This window comes from Chionomys nivalis, chromosome 19 (genome assembly GCF_950005125.1).
Source record: "Chionomys nivalis chromosome 19, mChiNiv1.1, whole genome shotgun sequence".
Taxonomy (NCBI): domain Eukaryota; kingdom Metazoa; phylum Chordata; class Mammalia; order Rodentia; family Cricetidae; genus Chionomys; species Chionomys nivalis.
The window spans coordinates 31,451,148-31,467,944 of record NC_080104.1 but is presented as its reverse complement, the minus strand read 5'-3'; the positions used below and the strand labels follow the sequence as shown (position 1 = coordinate 31,467,944).

The 16,797-nt window shown below is 51.2% G+C and overlaps 1 protein-coding gene across 1 annotated transcript; it reads left to right on the top strand.

Annotated features, from left to right (window-relative positions):
• Positions 1–1,063: 1,063 nt before the first annotated feature.
• Positions 1,064–14,024, top strand: Actr1b (actin related protein 1B). Its single transcript, XM_057751231.1, has 11 exons — positions 1,064–1,246; positions 2,998–3,062; positions 4,323–4,398; positions 9,515–9,640; positions 9,918–10,042; positions 10,202–10,418; positions 10,539–10,631; positions 10,733–10,907; positions 11,477–11,538; positions 11,732–11,772; positions 11,914–14,024. Exons 1-11 carry the CDS (start codon positions 1,199–1,201, stop codon positions 12,014–12,016), a joined length of 1,131 nt encoding a protein of 376 aa, XP_057607214.1. The 5' UTR covers positions 1,064–1,198; the 3' UTR covers positions 12,017–14,024.
• Positions 14,025–16,797: the final 2,773 nt, after the last annotated feature.

Here is a 16,797-nt window from a genome sequence, read left to right as displayed (position 1 = left end):
TGAGTTGGAGACCAGCCTGCTCTACAAGAGCTAGTTGCAGGACAGGCTCCAAAGCTACAGAGAAATTCTATCTCGAAAAAGCAAAAACCAAAAAAGCAAAGGCACCAAGGCAATTCAATGATTATTATATATATTATAAGCTAATATATATAATATAAATATATTAGTATGATATAAATTACATAGAATTTTTTTGGAGACAAGATCTCACCATTTAGCTCCTACTGACTGTGGGGGCCAGCCATGAAAGCTAAGTCTGGGCAGGTCACCCAAAGGAAGTTCTTTACTCTGGCCATTGATGAATTTAACTGGAGTCTGGGGTCTCAATAGTTTACCAGGGGACAATGCCTGGCAGGCCGAGATTGCCTGACCCCCACCCAAGAGCAGAACATTCAAAGGAAATGCCTGGCATTCCAAGAGCTGTAGATAGGATCACCTGCCAGCGCACCTGACCAGGACACCTCTAGACAAATGTCAGTCAATCAGTGTTGCTGAACCTCAGAGACCCCTCACCACCCACCTTTACAACTATAAAAAACCCAATCGGGGCTCTCCAGATAGTCCAAATACGTTGGACATGTGGAGAGACCGAGTTTGCAAACTTGGTTAGAATAAAGGCTCTTTGCTTTTACATATGGGACTCGGTCTCCTTTGTTGGCTTTTGTGGGGACCCACGAATTTGGGCATAATAAAAACCCTATCTCTAAAAATCAAAAAAATGAGTAAATCTAATTTGACTCTACCGTTGAAATATTAAGGCTGTCTTCCTACGAGGAGTGCTCACGGATGTTGCATTGAAGATGTGTTTCCAGTAGGTGACACTTTCCAATCGCAAAGGACCCACTATCTTCTATTCAATTCCTGCGTCCCCTTTAAGCACCCAGTCATGACGTCATCGCACGGGCGCCGCGCAGCCTACCTTGGCAACGCCCGGCAGTCCTTCCGGGCAGCTTCAATTGGCTAACCAGCTCCAAGAGTCCCCGCCCCCGTCCCTCCGCAGTCCGCCCCGGCGCTCGCCGTCAATCAGGCCAATTACCCGCTGTGATTGGCCGCAGAGCTGGGTTCGCGTAGGCTGTGTACTGGGGGAGGTCCGCGGCGCCCGGTCTAGAGTCGCGGCCGTCCTGGTCTTCTCGCTCGCCTTGTAGCCCGCCGGTCCTCCTGCAGCCCGCCTGCTGGGCAGGGCCGGCTCGGCCCGGCCATGGAGTCCTACGACATCATCGCCAACCAGCCCGTGGTCATCGACAATGTGAGTCGGGACAGCGGGGTTGGGGGAGGGCTGTGTCCCGCCCAGGGATTGCACGCGGCGCCGCGCAGTGGCCCGCGCTGGTGGGACCAGTGCCCACTCGCTGCCCCCGCAGGGCCAGGTGTGGGCCTCGGGACCCCTTCCCTGGGAGCCCAGGATGTGCAGGACAGCAGGACCTAGCCAGGTGGTCCTTGGTGCTCTAGGCCGGCGGACGCATCTGTCGTGGATGGAAGCTCTGGGCAAGTTTAGACCTCCGGCCCTTTGCTTGTTGGTCAGCCTGATGTAGGTCGGCTGACATTTGACCTTTGCACACTCCTGGCCTCGTCTTTTGGAGGGCCTGGTGATCTTTACAACACTTCCCAAGAGGCTGCACCCAGAGGCAAACACTGCACGTTGATGTCTACCAGCCAAGTACCCACCACCACTTGGCGTCCTCTTTGCCAGTTTAACCCCCCTCTCTTTAAATGATCCTTTTGGAGAGTGCAGGACCTCTTTTCCCAGGACAGAGCAGCAGCACTTGGGGCTAGGTTGTTCGCAAGCCTGAAAGGAAAGAGGTCCTGCTTCCCGAGGCTTTGTCTTCCAGCACCTGGGTTCTGCTTGCCTTCAGATGCCCTGGGAGATGTCTAGCCTTAGATCCTTTGCCGTGGCCGGGGTTTTCTTTGGCTATGCCTAGATGATATCTCTGGTGTGCAGGCCTTGGAGTTTTTGACAGTGACACACTTCTGCTCTTTCTGGGAGCTGACTCCTCCCCACGTGACCCCCCTGATGGAGTCCCTTTGTGGCTGCCTTTTTTTGGAGCACCCATGTGGACTCCCTTAAATCATAACAGGATGTTTATCATTGGAGGCTAGTCCTGGGCTCGGGGATGTGCTTATCCGACCAGTGCTCTGGCAAGCTACAGTGCGCATCAGGCTACTTCCCTTCTTGGTGGCCAACAAGCTTATGAGCTCAGGGGCACCCGCTTGCCTCCTTTTGGGCTTGGAGGCCCTCTCCTATGACTTGGACATGTTTTGTTGCTGCTCTGCATGCCCAAAGGGTTGTGATGGAGATTGGTGGGCAAAGGGTATGAGAAAGTGATTCCTTTACTGAGCGGAGGACTTGCCAGGTTCTTGTTGACATCCTAGGTCCAGCTTCCAGGCTGGAGCAGGAGCAGGAGCAGGGCCAGTCTCCTCCTCTTACTCCCCAGGGAAGGTACCTGAGAAAGGTACCGATCTTTCCACACCCCAAGTGGTCTCCCGGGTGGACCCAGTATGTGGTCTATTTCTGCCGGTGAAGAAAGGGATTCTTGCATAGGAGGACACTGAGGGGTAGCATCCAGCTATCTTTGGAGTGTAGCTGTATGCCTCCTCCCACAGGAACTAGCCATAGCATTCACCGAGGAGGAGGTGTGTGATGGCTGCTCTCTCCTCGCCCTACTGGTGCGGGTGATTATCGGTAACAGGGATCACCTGTGCACTGTAGAGCACTGACAGCAACCCTGACCTCCCCCCAGTAGATGCCCTTAACAGCCCCTCTTGTCGCCCGCCCCCACCCCTTGAGTTTCCAGACCCAGCCCAATAGAAATCTCCAGGGCCGGAGATGCAGTGTTACCCCCAGTTTTGAGCCACTAGTGTTTGTGAATAATCTTGTCCTCCAGGTGGGGTCTCTGGCTTCCCCCCTGCCCAACCTTGGTGGGGCTGCCAGAGCTCTCCACTTGGGGACACTGACTGCGTCTGGAGTTGGCGGCAGAAGCTAAACATTGCTTTTCCTTGCAGGGTTCAGGGGTGATCAAGGCTGGTTTTGCAGGAGACCAGATTCCTAAGTACTGTTTCCCAAACTAGTAAGTGTTGCTGGGGCAGCAGCCTCCCCCACCTCCCGTGTTTGCTTTTGGGAAGAACACAGACCCTGTGGTTACAGCCCTCTTCTTTGAGGGCCACTCCCCGTCCACCTGGAAGAGGAAGCAGCAGGTTGGTGGGGTCAACCTGAGCTCTGGAGGAGTTAGGGGCTGAGTTTCCTCTTCAGAGCTTCTTACCTTTGTTTCTGGCTGAACCTGAGAGGAGGAGAAGCAGCCAGCATTGCCCTGGGGATGGGGTGTGGCGGTGGCTGTGGCAGAAATAAAAGGGACCTCTCTCCAGGGAAAAAGCTAAGCTCCCACAGAGAGTTGTGGGGGGAGGGTACCCCTGCCTCCCTGGAAAGGTTTTTCTGATTATTGTGAGGTTTGGGTGCTTGAACCCCTTGCCTCCCGAAAGCTAAGTGTACATTCTAAGCTGTACCTGCAGCCCCCAGAAATGTTGATCAGTGCTCGTTTGTGTTTAGCATCTAGGAAATGTTCCTATGTAGCCCACTCCACATGCCCCAGGTGGTGCTAGTGGTGGCGGGAATACCTGCCTGGGTGGAACCATCCTGGGGATTCTGGAGTGCCTGGGAACCTGCCCAATGGGAAAGTTCTCTCTGGGGTCTCTCAGAGCTTAAAGGATTTGTCAGTGGCCAGATCAGAACTAGACCCTGAAGTTCCCTGGAGTAGGGACAAGGCCAGCCTGGGCGCACTGAGGGTAGACCGAAGGGCTTCAGCCTTCCATCCAGAACTCTGACTGGGTGGGTGTCAGGGAAGGCTGTTGGTGGTACATGGGGAATGTGGGTCACGATTTGGAATGGCGGCTCATCAGATGCATGCTTGCCAAGAACTAATCTCTATTCTGGAAGCTGTGACAGTAGGGAGGAACAGTGGCCACTGTGAGAAGGATGCACAAGGAAGCCACTACACAGCTGTCCTCCGTCCAACAGCAGACAAGAGGCTGGGCTGAGACAGTGGCTATAGAAGGCTCATCCCTTGCTAGCGCCAGGCCATGAAGGGTCGTGTTGTTCACACTCAGAGCTCCCTGGAGAGAGACCCGTTCCTTCAGACTCCACACTGCTTCTGCTGCTAAGACCCATGCTACTGGCCCGCTTTCCCTAAGTCTAGGCTCTGACCTTTGCCCTGCGCCACTTCCCAGTGCTCAGACTGGTCACTCTCTAGAGCTTTGCAGCTGGGCTGCAGTTTTCCTAGGCACAGGTTCAGCTGTGCACCTGCTCAGCTCACTGACCTTCTGTGTCCTTGCAGTGTCGGACGGCCCAAGCACATGCGGGTTATGGCTGGAGCCCTGGAGGGGGACCTCTTCATTGGACCGAAAGCAGAGGTAATTGGCCTTCCATTGAGTTCCTCAGTCACAGGAGAGCTGGCTGGTGGTCAGAGCAACCTGTTCTAGGGTTTCTGCACCTTTCTTGACCCCTCTCGGTTGTTCGGTGCTGTGTGTGTGGCAAGGCAGTCCCCCTTCCGTGATACGCAAACAAAATGACCCTCCCGAGGAATCGGCTTGGGCCTCCTGTCCTCTTTCAGACGCTGTGTGGAAACTATGGGAGAAGGAATTAAGGTCACAAGCTTGCGAGCACAGCACTTGGGAGGTGTGGACGTAGGAGGATCGGAAGTTCAAAGTCATCTTCCGCTACCCCCAAAAGTGACTGGGAATTAGAGTCATCTAGAGTTGACAACCCTGCCATAAGGAGGGCTGGGGCCGTTTCTCATTCTGGCTAGGCTGGCATACCTGGGGGAGCCAACGTAGAGTGTGTGAGAAGAGCCAGCCCAGCGTGGGCAGGAGCCAGGTAGGTTCCTGGGGAATAAAGGCACAGTCCCAGGCCTGAAGAGGGTGGGGAGAGCTGAATAGAAGGGAAGACAAGAGGGATTTCTGAGGGCAGATGGAGGAGGCTATCCTGTGGAGGACAGGTGAGGACTTCTTGGAGAGCTGGGCCAAGAGGCCAGTGCCTGGCCGTATTCTGGAAGAACGGTGGGCTCAGGCGGCCCAGGAGGGGCTGTGCTGACAGGAGACACTGTGGAGAGTTCGGGCAGTGAGTGAGGAAGCGCATTTGTGGGGTAAAAGGAGGGATTGTGGGATGGGGCACATTTCCAGAATTCTTTCCCCAAGTAGACGACGGAAACAGTGGCTCTTTATAAGGCCCCAGTGAGAAACCAGACTAGGATTCTGCCGAAGTTCACCCTGGGGAACCAGAGACTTTGTTGATGGGGTGTGAGCAAGGGACACCCACAGCCATCTTCATTCTTTTTTTTTTTTTTCGGTTTTTCGAGACAGGGTTTCTCTGTGGTTTTGGAGCCTGTCCTGGAACTAGCTCTTGTAGACCAGGCTGGTCTCGAACTCACAGAGATCCGCCTGCCTCTGCCTCCCAAGTGCTAGGATTAAAGGCATGCACCACCACCGCCCGGCTGCCATCTTCATTCTTCAAAGCCTTCCCCAGCCTGCATACACTAGCTCCTCTCAAGCCCTGAGACCATGTGCAGTTAGGACAGAACTGCCTAGGAATGACAGGGAAGTCCAGGAGGGAGAAATCTCGGGTGAGGGTCCAGTGACCCTCTCACCCCCTCTGAGGGAACCTCAGGTCTGCTCAAAAGGTTTCTTGCAAGAAGGGACAGCTGATTTGATGAAAATGACTCCTCTTTGCTTGGAGTTATTTACTGTGTTCTGTGGCACTCTCCTTTCCTTCAGCCCTTAGAGTCTTACACACGCTCACACTCACTCACTCCCTTCAGCAATGTTCTCCACTGGATTTTACCAAGTCCTGCGACTGAAGCATGCAGTGACTTCAACCAACAGGGTCCTACCATCTAGTTTTGGTGTACAAACAATAGTATGGCAGTAGACTTTATTGTTGGGGGGCTTAGAGGGCCTCCTTTGTCAACGCAGCCCTAACACTGGGATTCTCGGTTAATCTCAAGTCCTCAGAGGTCTGTTTCACACTCTCACAAGGTATCCTGCGTTCATCCTTTAACTTTTACATGTAAGAGTTTTTGGCAGAATTCTCTTGATTACCTTTGTGGGTGTCTTAGGGTTTCTGTTGCTGTGATGAAGCAAGTTGGGAGGAAAGGGTTTATTCGGCTCACGCTTCCATATCACTGGCTGTTCATCCTCAGAAGAAGTCAGGACAGGAACCTGGAGACAGGAGCTGATGGAGAGGCCATGGAGGGGTGCTGCTTACTGGCTTGCTCGCCTTGGCTTACTCAGCCTGCTTTCTTAATATAGAATCCAGGACCACCAGCCCAGGAATTGCACCACCCACAGTGGGCTGGGCAAAATACCTTGCAGCTGGATTTTCTGGAGGTATTTGCTTAATTGAGGTCCTTCCTCTCAGATAACTCTAGCTTGTATCAAGTTGATATCAGACCAGCCAGCACAGTGGGTATCATCCCTGCTTCACCCAACCATAAAGCCTCCAGGAATTTCATAATTGTGTCTGGCTTTGCACCCTTTGTGACCTGATTTCCTTCCCATCCTTGCTCCTTTAGGTGCACTGTTAAGTCTTTCAGATGACTTTCCAAACCCAAGGAGCACTCAGATTAGCATTATGTCATCTATATAATGAAACCTTTTTACCAAGGATGCTCTAGGTGACAAAGCAAAGCCGTAGGTCACCATCCCTTGATAAATAGTAGGGTTGTAACCTGAAGTACTCTGAAAGTCCATTCCAGGAAGGATCTGTTTTGAGAGTCAAGCTGAAGAGATCCTGAAGAAAAGCATCACTGAAGTCCAGTATAACAACAAAAGATTCTGCTCCTTTGTATCGGTTATATGACTTCCTCATCTGGGGGCACTTTTGTGGGTCCTTGATGCATTTTCCTATGCTCTTTATTTTAAAGACTTTCTATTTTAATTTTATGTGTGTTGATTGGTGTTTTGTTGGCACGTACGTCTGTGTAAGGGAGTCAGCTCCCCTGGAACTGGAGCTACAGATGGTTGTAAGCTGCCATGTGAGTGCTGGAATTGAACCCAGGTCCTCTGAAAGAGCAGTCAATGCTCTTAACCACCAAGCCATCTCTCCGGCCCCAACATTTTCCTAGTCTTGATGAACTCAGTAGGGCTCAGGGAGCTCAAGCTGATCAGATCTAGGGCCAAGGGGACAGTATCTTCTACCTGCTCACCTTGCAGTTAGCTGCACCTTCTTGGCTTGAGACTGGTGCGTTCTTGGTTGCCGTCCTGGTTCCGCTACAGCCAGTAAGTGCCTCTCCATTTGCCGCACCTGGCGGCTAAAAGGACTTGGGTTTGGGTGACTAATTTGTACTCCCTTCCCCCAAGAGAGAATATACAGAGCATATTCAGGGGAGGAAGCTGCCCAGCTGTGGTCAAACTTAATCCTTTTCACCTGCACAGCTGTAGAGATTTCCATCACCCGAGTCTTTGATGTTCTTGAGCACTACCAGGAACACCTAGTTACAGCACCCACCGAAGCCCAAATGGTTTGGGGGGTGGGGCATGAAACAAGTTCTCTCTCCAACCCTCACTGTCCTGGAACCAGCTATGTTAACCAGGCCTTATACACAGAGATCCACCTGTCTCTCTCTGCCTTCCGAGTGATGGAATTACAGATGTGTGCCAACACACCTGGTTGTCAAATAGTTGGCGAGCCAGTACACTCATACTTCATCATGGGGCCTCCAGTCACCCTGGGCACGGTCCTCACTCTGGCTATCTCATTAGTTGTGGCTGTTGTGATCTCTGTCCCCCAGAAGCGTCCTCCACCAGCAGCTGGCATAGATCCCTGCTAAATCAACCTCCTTCTGAACCCATTCTGTCTTGCCTAGTGACTGGAGTGTCATCTGGCACCTCACTTCTTTAGCCGTCACTCTTAACCAGTGTTCCCACAGGTTCCAAGGCCTTGGATCTCAGGAAGGGTTCTTTGATCCCCCACCTGTAAGAAGAAGCAAGCCAATGCCACTATCTGCTTTTTTCCACCTTTCTTTCGAAACCCAAGGCTACAATGGAGGATGCTAGCCATGTGTCCCCTGTATGGCAGTTCCTCCTTCACACAAGCAATTTCCCCCTGGGCTTCAGTTGCACATCCTGTTACTCAGGACAGGCATTGCAGGGATACTCCAACACACCATGTGGGAAAACAGATACCCCACCTTCGGTGTGGCTTTAACTGCCTATCTCATCATCTGGACCGAGAGCAATGCTGTTGGCTTTTCCCAAACTCATCTTTGTAGTTGGTTGATTTCTTTTTTACTCTTTTGTTCTTTGGGGGGCCCGCCACCCAGCTCCAAAATAAATACACATGGAGGCTTATTCCTATTTATAGCTTGGCTCGTTTCTTGCCAGCTTCCCTTAAATTCTCCCATCTACCTTTTTGCCTCGACTTTTTCCTTTTCTTCTGTATATCTTGCTTTCACTCTTATTCCATGACTGGCCCCTAGTGTCCTCCTCTCCTTGTTCTCTTGCTCCTTGATCTTTTTTTCTCTTGTTTTCTCCTTCTATTCTTTTTCCTGCCTTGCTATTGGCCGTTCATCTCTTTATCAGACCTATCAGGTGTTTTAAGCAAGCAAAGTAACACAGCTTAAACAAATGCAACATGAAAGAATGCGACACATCTCTACATCATTAAAACAAATGTTCCACAACATAAACAAATGTAAGACATTTTAAACTAATATTCTACAACATATCTTTGTTTTTGTTATATCCTGCTGACTACCAGACATGGTAAGAATTCCTTCCTAAGGAGACATTTTTAACCTCCTTCTAAGGTTTCTTCCATAAACCAAAATACAAGCTCCATCAGTGTTTACTCTGGAAAAACTGATTTATTTTTTGGGGTGGTGAGAGGTCGAGACAGGGTTTCACTGTATAGCTTTGGAGCCTGTCCTGGACCTTGCTCTGTAGACTAGGCTGGCCTTGAACTCACAGAGGTCTGCCTGCCCCTGCCTCCCCAGTGCTGGGATTAAAGGCATGCTCCACACCCACTCATCTGGGAAAACTGATATTTATTGAGCTTACTTACAGAGTATGGATGAGGGCTACTTAGAGGAGGACGAGGAACTCCAAAACACCTGAAAAGTTTTCACCCATCATGCTGGGTTCTCCCTTCCGTTAGCCTTCCCCAGCTTATGTAGACCCTCGGGCCACATACAGTTAATAGAGTGCATATAAATGACTGGGCACGATTTTGGGTGAGGGTCCAGTGACCCCACCCTCTGAGGCACCGACAGTCATCAGGCCTGCTTGTGATGGTTTCTTGCCAGCAGGCACAGCTGACTTGAGGAAAATAGCTGCCATTTGCCCAGAAGACTGTATTCAATGAGGCATGTTGCCATCTTCTCTGGCCCTTAGCCATTTGAGGCCAGCTGAGCTCTGGGAGCCTGTGTGCGGAGCAGGGAGATACCCAGCAGGCAGAGGCAGAGGGCGACTTCAGTGTGCAGCAGCTGGTCCACGAGGGCCAGGTGCTATGTCTGGCTTTCTCCATGTCCTCCAGGAGCACCGGGGGCTGCTGACCATCCGCTACCCCATGGAGCACGGCGTGGTGCGGGACTGGAATGACATGGAGCGCATCTGGCAGTACGTCTACTCCAAGGACCAGCTACAGACCTTCTCCGAGGAGGTGTGGCCGCCACCCTTCCCTCCACATGCCCAGCTTTCCTGAATGACATTGCCCACTCCCTGTCTGCACAGTGATAGGACTTTTCCTGCTCTTTCTGTGTGTTTATGTGCACAACAAGTGATAGCCAGGCAGGGTTTTGCAGGGCCTGATCTTTGGAGCTGGTTCAGGATGGAGTTCTGAGGCGGGACAAGCGGCTGTTAACAGTGGTGCTTCGTTCGAGCTCAGGAAAGCTCAGTGCCTGGCTTGTCTTTGTGTGTGACTCCCTCGTCTCTCACAGCATCCTGTTCTTCTCACGGAGGCCCCACTGAACCCCAGTAAGAACCGGGAGAAGGCGGCAGAGGTGTTCTTTGAGACCTTCAATGTTCCTGCACTGTTTATCTCCATGCAGGCCGTGCTCAGCCTGTGAGTGCCCTACGCCCTGATGTCCCTGGAGGCACAGCCTCCTGATCCCCTCCATTCCTGTTTCTCGGGTAGTATAAATAACGTCCCAGGGTCCCTGGCGGGGTCGAGGAGGTCTTCTTACCTCGGTGGCTAAAGTAAAGGATGCTGACCTGGTGGCAGGTACGCAACAGGACGCACAACAGGCGTGGTTTTAGACTCGGGGGACGGGGTCACTCACGCTGTCCCCATCTATGAGGGCTTTGCCATGCCACACTCCATCATGCGGGTAGACATCGCGGGCCGTGACGTCTCTCGATATTTGAGGCTGCTGCTGCGCAAGGAAGGGGCTGACTTCCACACCTCGGCTGAGTTTGAGGTTGTCCGGACCATCAAAGAGGTGATGAAGGGCATGGGGATGTGGGCATGGCTGGAGTTGGGGAGGCCGATACAAGAAAGCAAGCGCTGGCTGCAAGTGTCCCCGCTACAATCTGCCTAAGAGTGTACTCTGCCCATACAGAGAGCCTGCTACCTGTCCATCAACCCACAGAAGGACGAGGCTCTTGAGACTGAGAAGGTGCAGTACACCCTTCCAGACGGCAGCACACTTGATGTAAGTGGCCAGGCCTGGTTCTAGTGTGGTAGCTCATGCTAACCGGGAGGGAAAGGACTGGCTCCTCTGGAGAACCTGTGCTTCACTCTTCTTCTCCACAGGTGGGGCCTGCGCGCTTCCGAGCCCCCGAGCTGCTCTTCCAGCCAGACCTGGTGGGGGATGAGAGTGAGGGGCTTCACGAAGTCTTGGCCTTTGCCATCCACAAGTCTGACATGGACCTTCGCCGGACACTGTTCTCCAATATTGTGCTCTCAGGGGGCTCAACACTCTTTAAAGGTACTGTTGGAGAGATGGCGGCCAGGGCAGCCGACACCTCAGACTGCTCGTTCTCTGGGGCCAGCAGTGTGCCATTCTCATCACCTCTTTGGCAGCACTCAGTGAACTGGGGTTTTGTGGTAGGGGAGATGTTTTTAATGTGTTGGTTTTTTAAAAGATTCAATTTAAAATTAAATTATGCCAGGCCTGGGGGCACACACCCGTCACTTCAGTACTCAGGAGACTCAGGCAAGAGGATCATAAGTTAGAGCCAAGCCTGGATTACACGGGATGAGACACTCTTTTAAAAAAAAAAAAAAAAAAAGTAAAAGAAACCAAAATAACAACCAAGCACTAAAATGAAGTTTTCCTTAGCATGGTGTGTTTTTAGCGGCTGCTCAGTTGAGGAGTCTTCAGGGAGGCACAGGTGGCACTGCATGGCTTAGGTTGCATCTCACGCCAGTCTCTCAGACGGTATACCCACCCACAGCCAGGGTACAGGAAGAGGGACGGCAGCAGCTAGTGGTCTAAAGGCCACCATGGCCAGGAGGTTGGCTGTGGTCCAGGCTTGGCCATCTTTGTATCCACAGGCTTTGGAGACAGGTTACTAAGTGAAGTAAAGAAGCTCGCCCCAAAGGATGTTAAAATCAAAGTAAGACTAGAAACTCTATGGAGAGGGTCCTGGGTGGCGCTGGCTTTCAGGGAAATGGGAACCCCACTGTGCCTGTGCCCACGTTTGCCATTCTCCACCCTGCCCTACCGTGCATGCTCTCGCTGCCTTGGGTTTGAGGGTGGTGGCTGTGTTTGTGGGACAGGTGGTAACGCAGCCATCTGCTCCCTCCTAGATCTCAGCTCCTCAGGAACGGCTGTACTCCACGTGGATCGGGTGAGATGGGGCTCAAGCAGAAGGGCTCAGGGAGAGACTCCTCCAGGGGTTCGCACAGGCCGGGGAAAATGGATGAAGTAAAAGGATGGCAGTTGGCCCAGCCCACAGGTACCAAAGAATATTGTCTCTCCATCCCTACAGCGGCTCCATCCTCGCCTCCCTGGACACCTTTAAGAAGATGTGGGTATCCAAAAAGGAATATGAAGAAGATGGCTCCCGTGCGATTCATCGCAAAACCTTCTAATGCCCAAGGAGAGTGGACATATTGGGAGAGAGGGAGGAAAGGGGAGCCAGAGCCCTTGACCCCTTTTGGTCTGGGTTCATGTTGTAGGCCTAGGGTCCCCTGCATGCCCTGACCCCGGAGCAGGTGGCGCAGTCATGCTCGCCTGTAGCCCTCCCTGCCCCTGTGCTCAACATACACACACAGACACAGTAACGATTAGCTGCATGGATGGAAGTCCCAAGCTGGAGCATAGGAATCGAAGAATCCAACACAGTTGGTGTGGACGACCCTCTCAGCAAGGCCACTTGGGCCTGTGGTTCCTTGCTCCGTGCTTGAAGCTCCGAGACCAGACACTCATGCTCCTTTGTTCTGACAGCTCCCACTGGGGCGAGAGTCCCTGGGTCATTGGAGTGGGCTGAGGGAGCAGCCAGGAGCTCCCATTGGTTGGTGAGGCACATTGGTGTGTTTCATGCCAATTTCCTCGTCCTGGCTGACAGGGCTGCCTAGACCCTTGCACACTGGTTTTGCTGGGCAAATGTCCTAGACAGGACTAAGGAACAGTTCTCCATTCCCAGTGAGGGAGTGTAGCCAAGGGTCAGCATCAGAGCCATGGGCAGCCACAGCTTGTGATCTGCCCCACCCCCTTTCAAAGCACTACATTGATTTGCTGCCCTTCCCCCCTTTCCCTCGGCACCCTGGACAGTAAGGGATGGTGGTCTTGGTTTGCTGAGGGAAAGCCAATCAGGAGTCAGACCCAAAGGGTAGGCATGTCCTCACCTCCCTTAAGAAAGGCCAGGGCCCCACCTCCCTCTCCAGAGCTGAACAATAATTTAACACAGTTGCCTGAAAAATAATTCTTTTTATAAATCATTATAGTAATAATTATGGCTAAAGCCCAATGTGTGGCTCTGATTCTTGTGGCTTTCTGTGCTCTCGTTTGCTCAACTCATCCCAGAGGGAACTCAGCATGACACTGGCATAGTTCAGGAGCCCGAAGCCTTCAGTGGTTGGCAGGGCAATGGGACAAGCGAGGCCAGCCTCATTACCCACTTGCCGTGACCTGCTAGGGGAGGCAGAGCCAGACTGCCTTCCCTGCGTGTTCCTAAACGGTTGCCATGTGTGCCCCACATCTGACACAGGCCTGCAGAGGCACACAGGTGCTGGCAGTGATGCAGACTTACCAGCCTCGGGCAGGATGAGAAGGGCAGCCTAGGAGTGGACCGGAGTTCACAGGAGGAAGCAGAACAACCAGGAAGTCCTGCAGGCAGTGAGAGCTCAACCAGTAGAGAAGTCTGCTTTTAGTACCTATTGCACGACATGGCTCTGCGCTGATGGAGAACAAGAGGGCTCAACTCAGAGGAGAAAGACACCAGCCATTCTGGGACAGTGTTGGGCTGACAGTGCTGGGGTTGAGCCAACAGGTGGGACGTGCTGGCTTGTAAGAGCCTGGGTCAGTCGGTAGTTAGGGAGAGGCCTTTGACAGTTGACAGGGAAGGTAAATTGGTCTGTGACACAGTGGCATAAACCAAAGAGGTCAGTTAGGCTAGCTAGCATGTCGAGGGTCTGGAGAAGGTGGTTTCGCTGTGTGCTAGGTGACAGTTTTCACTATGGAAGGATAGCGACCAGAGCCGAGTGTTGAAAGCTATAAGCCACAGTACTGATCAGGAATGTGTGCAGGGGATTCTGTGCGGTCACGTGGTCAAGCATAGCGTCAAAGTTTACACAGGAACCTTTGGTAAGGCCCTTGTGCAGGGTTCTGCTCCCAGCCGCCTGTGTCTGGAACCTTACTGCTGAGTTCCTCCCTCTGACATGCACCCCACCTTGTCAGTCAAGTCTGTCTCCTGCAGTCCCTTTGCTGCCCGTCCTTTCCCACTGGGGCTACCCCAGCCTAGCTCATGACCCTACTCCATTCTGCCCACCCAGTGTGTTTGCTCTCATAATCTACTGTGCGGGTAACACCTCAAATCTGTAACGAGTTATAAGCCATACAATAAAATATTCATGAGTCCTTACTGATACGAGTAAATACAGCCATGGGGGAGGAAGAAACAGCACCTCTCCGTTCAGTGGAATTCCAGTTAATGTAGAATTCCACTTCCTGGGAAAACAGCAGCTGGTGTGATGCCGGCAGAAAACACTTAAGGTCTGTTCCATTCCTACCTGTGTCCCGTTTTGCTTGCTAGCTCTGCTCCTGTTCTCTCCCCAGGAACCACCCCTTATACACATCCAAGTCATATTTTTGAAAACAAAGGCCTCCGTAGCCCCCATAGCCCTCAGGGAGGGTCTGTAATGGAAAAGAGCTACAGCCAAGGGAGGAAGCAGCTAGACTAGGCTCGTGCTGTACTGGGTTACAGGTATGAACTCCTGGTTCTGTTCTACTAATGCTGAAACACTCATCTGTGTACAAGCAAGCCATGGTTTCCTACCTCTGCTTGGAGGGTCTAGAATAAGCAGCACCCAGAAACAATGAGCACAGCATCCAGGTCTGTGCTTCAGTTCCCTAAAGGGAAGCTCAAGATACACCTACGTCTTGTGGCACTAGAAAGTAAGAATTCAAGTGACTTATCTAAGCAACGTGCGGGCCAAGTTGAAGCAGCCCCTAATGCTCCAATCTTTAATGTATTATAAACCAGTAAGATATTTGAGTCCTTAGTGATATGTGACTAAGGTCTGGGAGAAGGCGCAGTTGATAAAGTACTTGCTGTGCACTTGAAGGTTTGAGTTCATGTGTAGGATACCCCCCTTGAGTTGTTGAGGTGTCTGTACTGTCCCAAGACGATGAAAATACAGGCTATTGCTTACTTTTGGCTGTCCCCAGTACTTGATGGTTAGGTCTTATTGCTGAAGATACTCACACATTGGTCACAGGACATGTAAAAATCAACTGTAACTGACCAGGAAGCTCCCTGGCTAGCTGTCTGCACTGGAAAGTACTGTGGGGAGAGAAGTCTTAGCCAGCTTTGAACTGGAATGACTGGAATAGCAAGAGATGCCATGGGTGCGATAGTGACACCAATGTTTGGCGAGTAACCAACCTCTTCCTGACTGAATACAGAAATGCATGCCTGGGTGCTGCAAATCTGTCCCAAGCACCCATGGCTGGGGAAGCTCACTGACCCCAGGGGTAAACCTACTGCTACCATTTTGCAAAAAAGGACAGTATTAAATTCCCTTCTGTCTACCCATAGATTAGTACAACTCTCAGACCTCAACAGAAAAGTTAGTTTGTACAGTGGGTGATGGTCAAGACAAAGTCACTAAGTGACTATACAGTGCTAAACCACGGGTGACATCTGTTTATTACTCTCCATCCCCAAGACTCACTACCATGGAAGAGGGGCAGAAAGTTTGTAAGAGCCAGAAGTTGGGAAGGATTAAATGTCCCAGTGTCTTCTGAATGTGACAGGACCAGTGTGCTCGGGAACTCCCAGCAGCTCTGACTGAACAAGATCAGGCAGGTCAACATTCTGGCGTGACACGGAAACATCACAAACCCTCACTCAGACTGTGGACAGCTGATGACCTGGGGCGGGGGAAGAGTCTGTGTTCTTTACCTTACTGATAGGTTGACTGTGTTCCAGTCGATAGCACAAATTGGAGTCGGGTTGATTTCTAAAATTTTAAATTTAAAAACCACTGACAATGTCAAAAGACTGAGTAAGACAGGAATTGCCCCAGACATCACAATGGACGATAATATGACTGAACTGGACCCCTTGATGGAAAAGAACCTGAATAGCTGCTGTGGTGACACAGACCTGTTAATTCCAGCAACCAGGAGGAGGCTGACACACGGTTTTGAGTTTGAGGCCAGCCTGGGCTACACAGCTCTCTCTCACACACACAAGTCTAATGAACATTTAGGAAAACTTCCTATCTAAGGATTAGGTGATTGAAATATATAAACTACCTTCCTGATTTTTGATAGTCATATTGAAGGAATTTAGTAAAGTCTGTAAGATGGAACAAAAGAATGGCCCAGTGGGTAAAGACACTACACAAGCTTGATATTCTGAACTAATCTTTCAAATTCATATAAAGGTGTAAGGCCAGAACCAACTTCACAAAGTTACCCTCTGACTACCATGTGTATACGGTGGCTCATGTGCCCACAAACACTGCACATGCATGCATGTATGCACACAAGAGTATTACAACAAAAACAAAAATACCATCAGATATGGTGGCAACATGGCTTTAATCCTAGCACTCAGGAGAGGCGGGTGGATCTCTGAGTTTGAGCCAGCCTGGTCTACACAGGGAGTTCTAGACCATCAGTTATATGATGAGACCCTGTCTCAAAACAAAAAACCATACTACACCTGTATGACAGAGCACCAGATTGGCAATTTCCAAGGGGTTCTGGAAATGTTCCTGAACCTGCAGATAATGTAATGAAGTCTGTATGTTTCCTTGTTGACAATAGACAAACCCTCTTGGATGCAGAACCTGAAATTTAGCCCTCTTGGTCAGAACACCACAGTTCCTTCTTATCCCAAATAGTCCAAGGAGGTACAGGAGCCCCTCAAGCCAACGTGACTAGCCTACTGTAGTCCTCAGCTGTAGCTGAGGACTAGAAACCCCTGGGGAACTCTGCTCCCCCAGGTCCACCCCAGGGAGTATGCTGCAGTGGTCTAGTATGGCCTGGGCCCTAAGATTTGTAAATCTTCAGGTGATTCCAAAGTTCAGCTAAATCAAAGACCTACAGATTCAGGAATTTAGTAGTCTGTTTCAGTTTCTTATTGCTGCTATAAAAAGTTAATCCCAAATGTAGTGACTTAGAATGTAAATCTATTATCTTA

Bases quoted from the DNA above. Each gene is read 5' to 3' on its own strand.
- Actr1b (XM_057751231.1), top strand. From the start codon at position 1,199: ATGGAGTCCTACGACATCATCGCCAACCAGCCCGTGGTCATCGACAAT. The intron at 3,063-4,322 runs GTAAGTGTTGCT...GTGTCCTTGCAG, and splicing joins AAGTACTGTTTCCCAAACTA to TGTCGGACGGCCCAAGCACA. The intron at 11,539-11,731 runs GTAAGACTAGAA...GCTCCCTCCTAG, and splicing joins CAAAGGATGTTAAAATCAAA to ATCTCAGCTCCTCAGGAACG.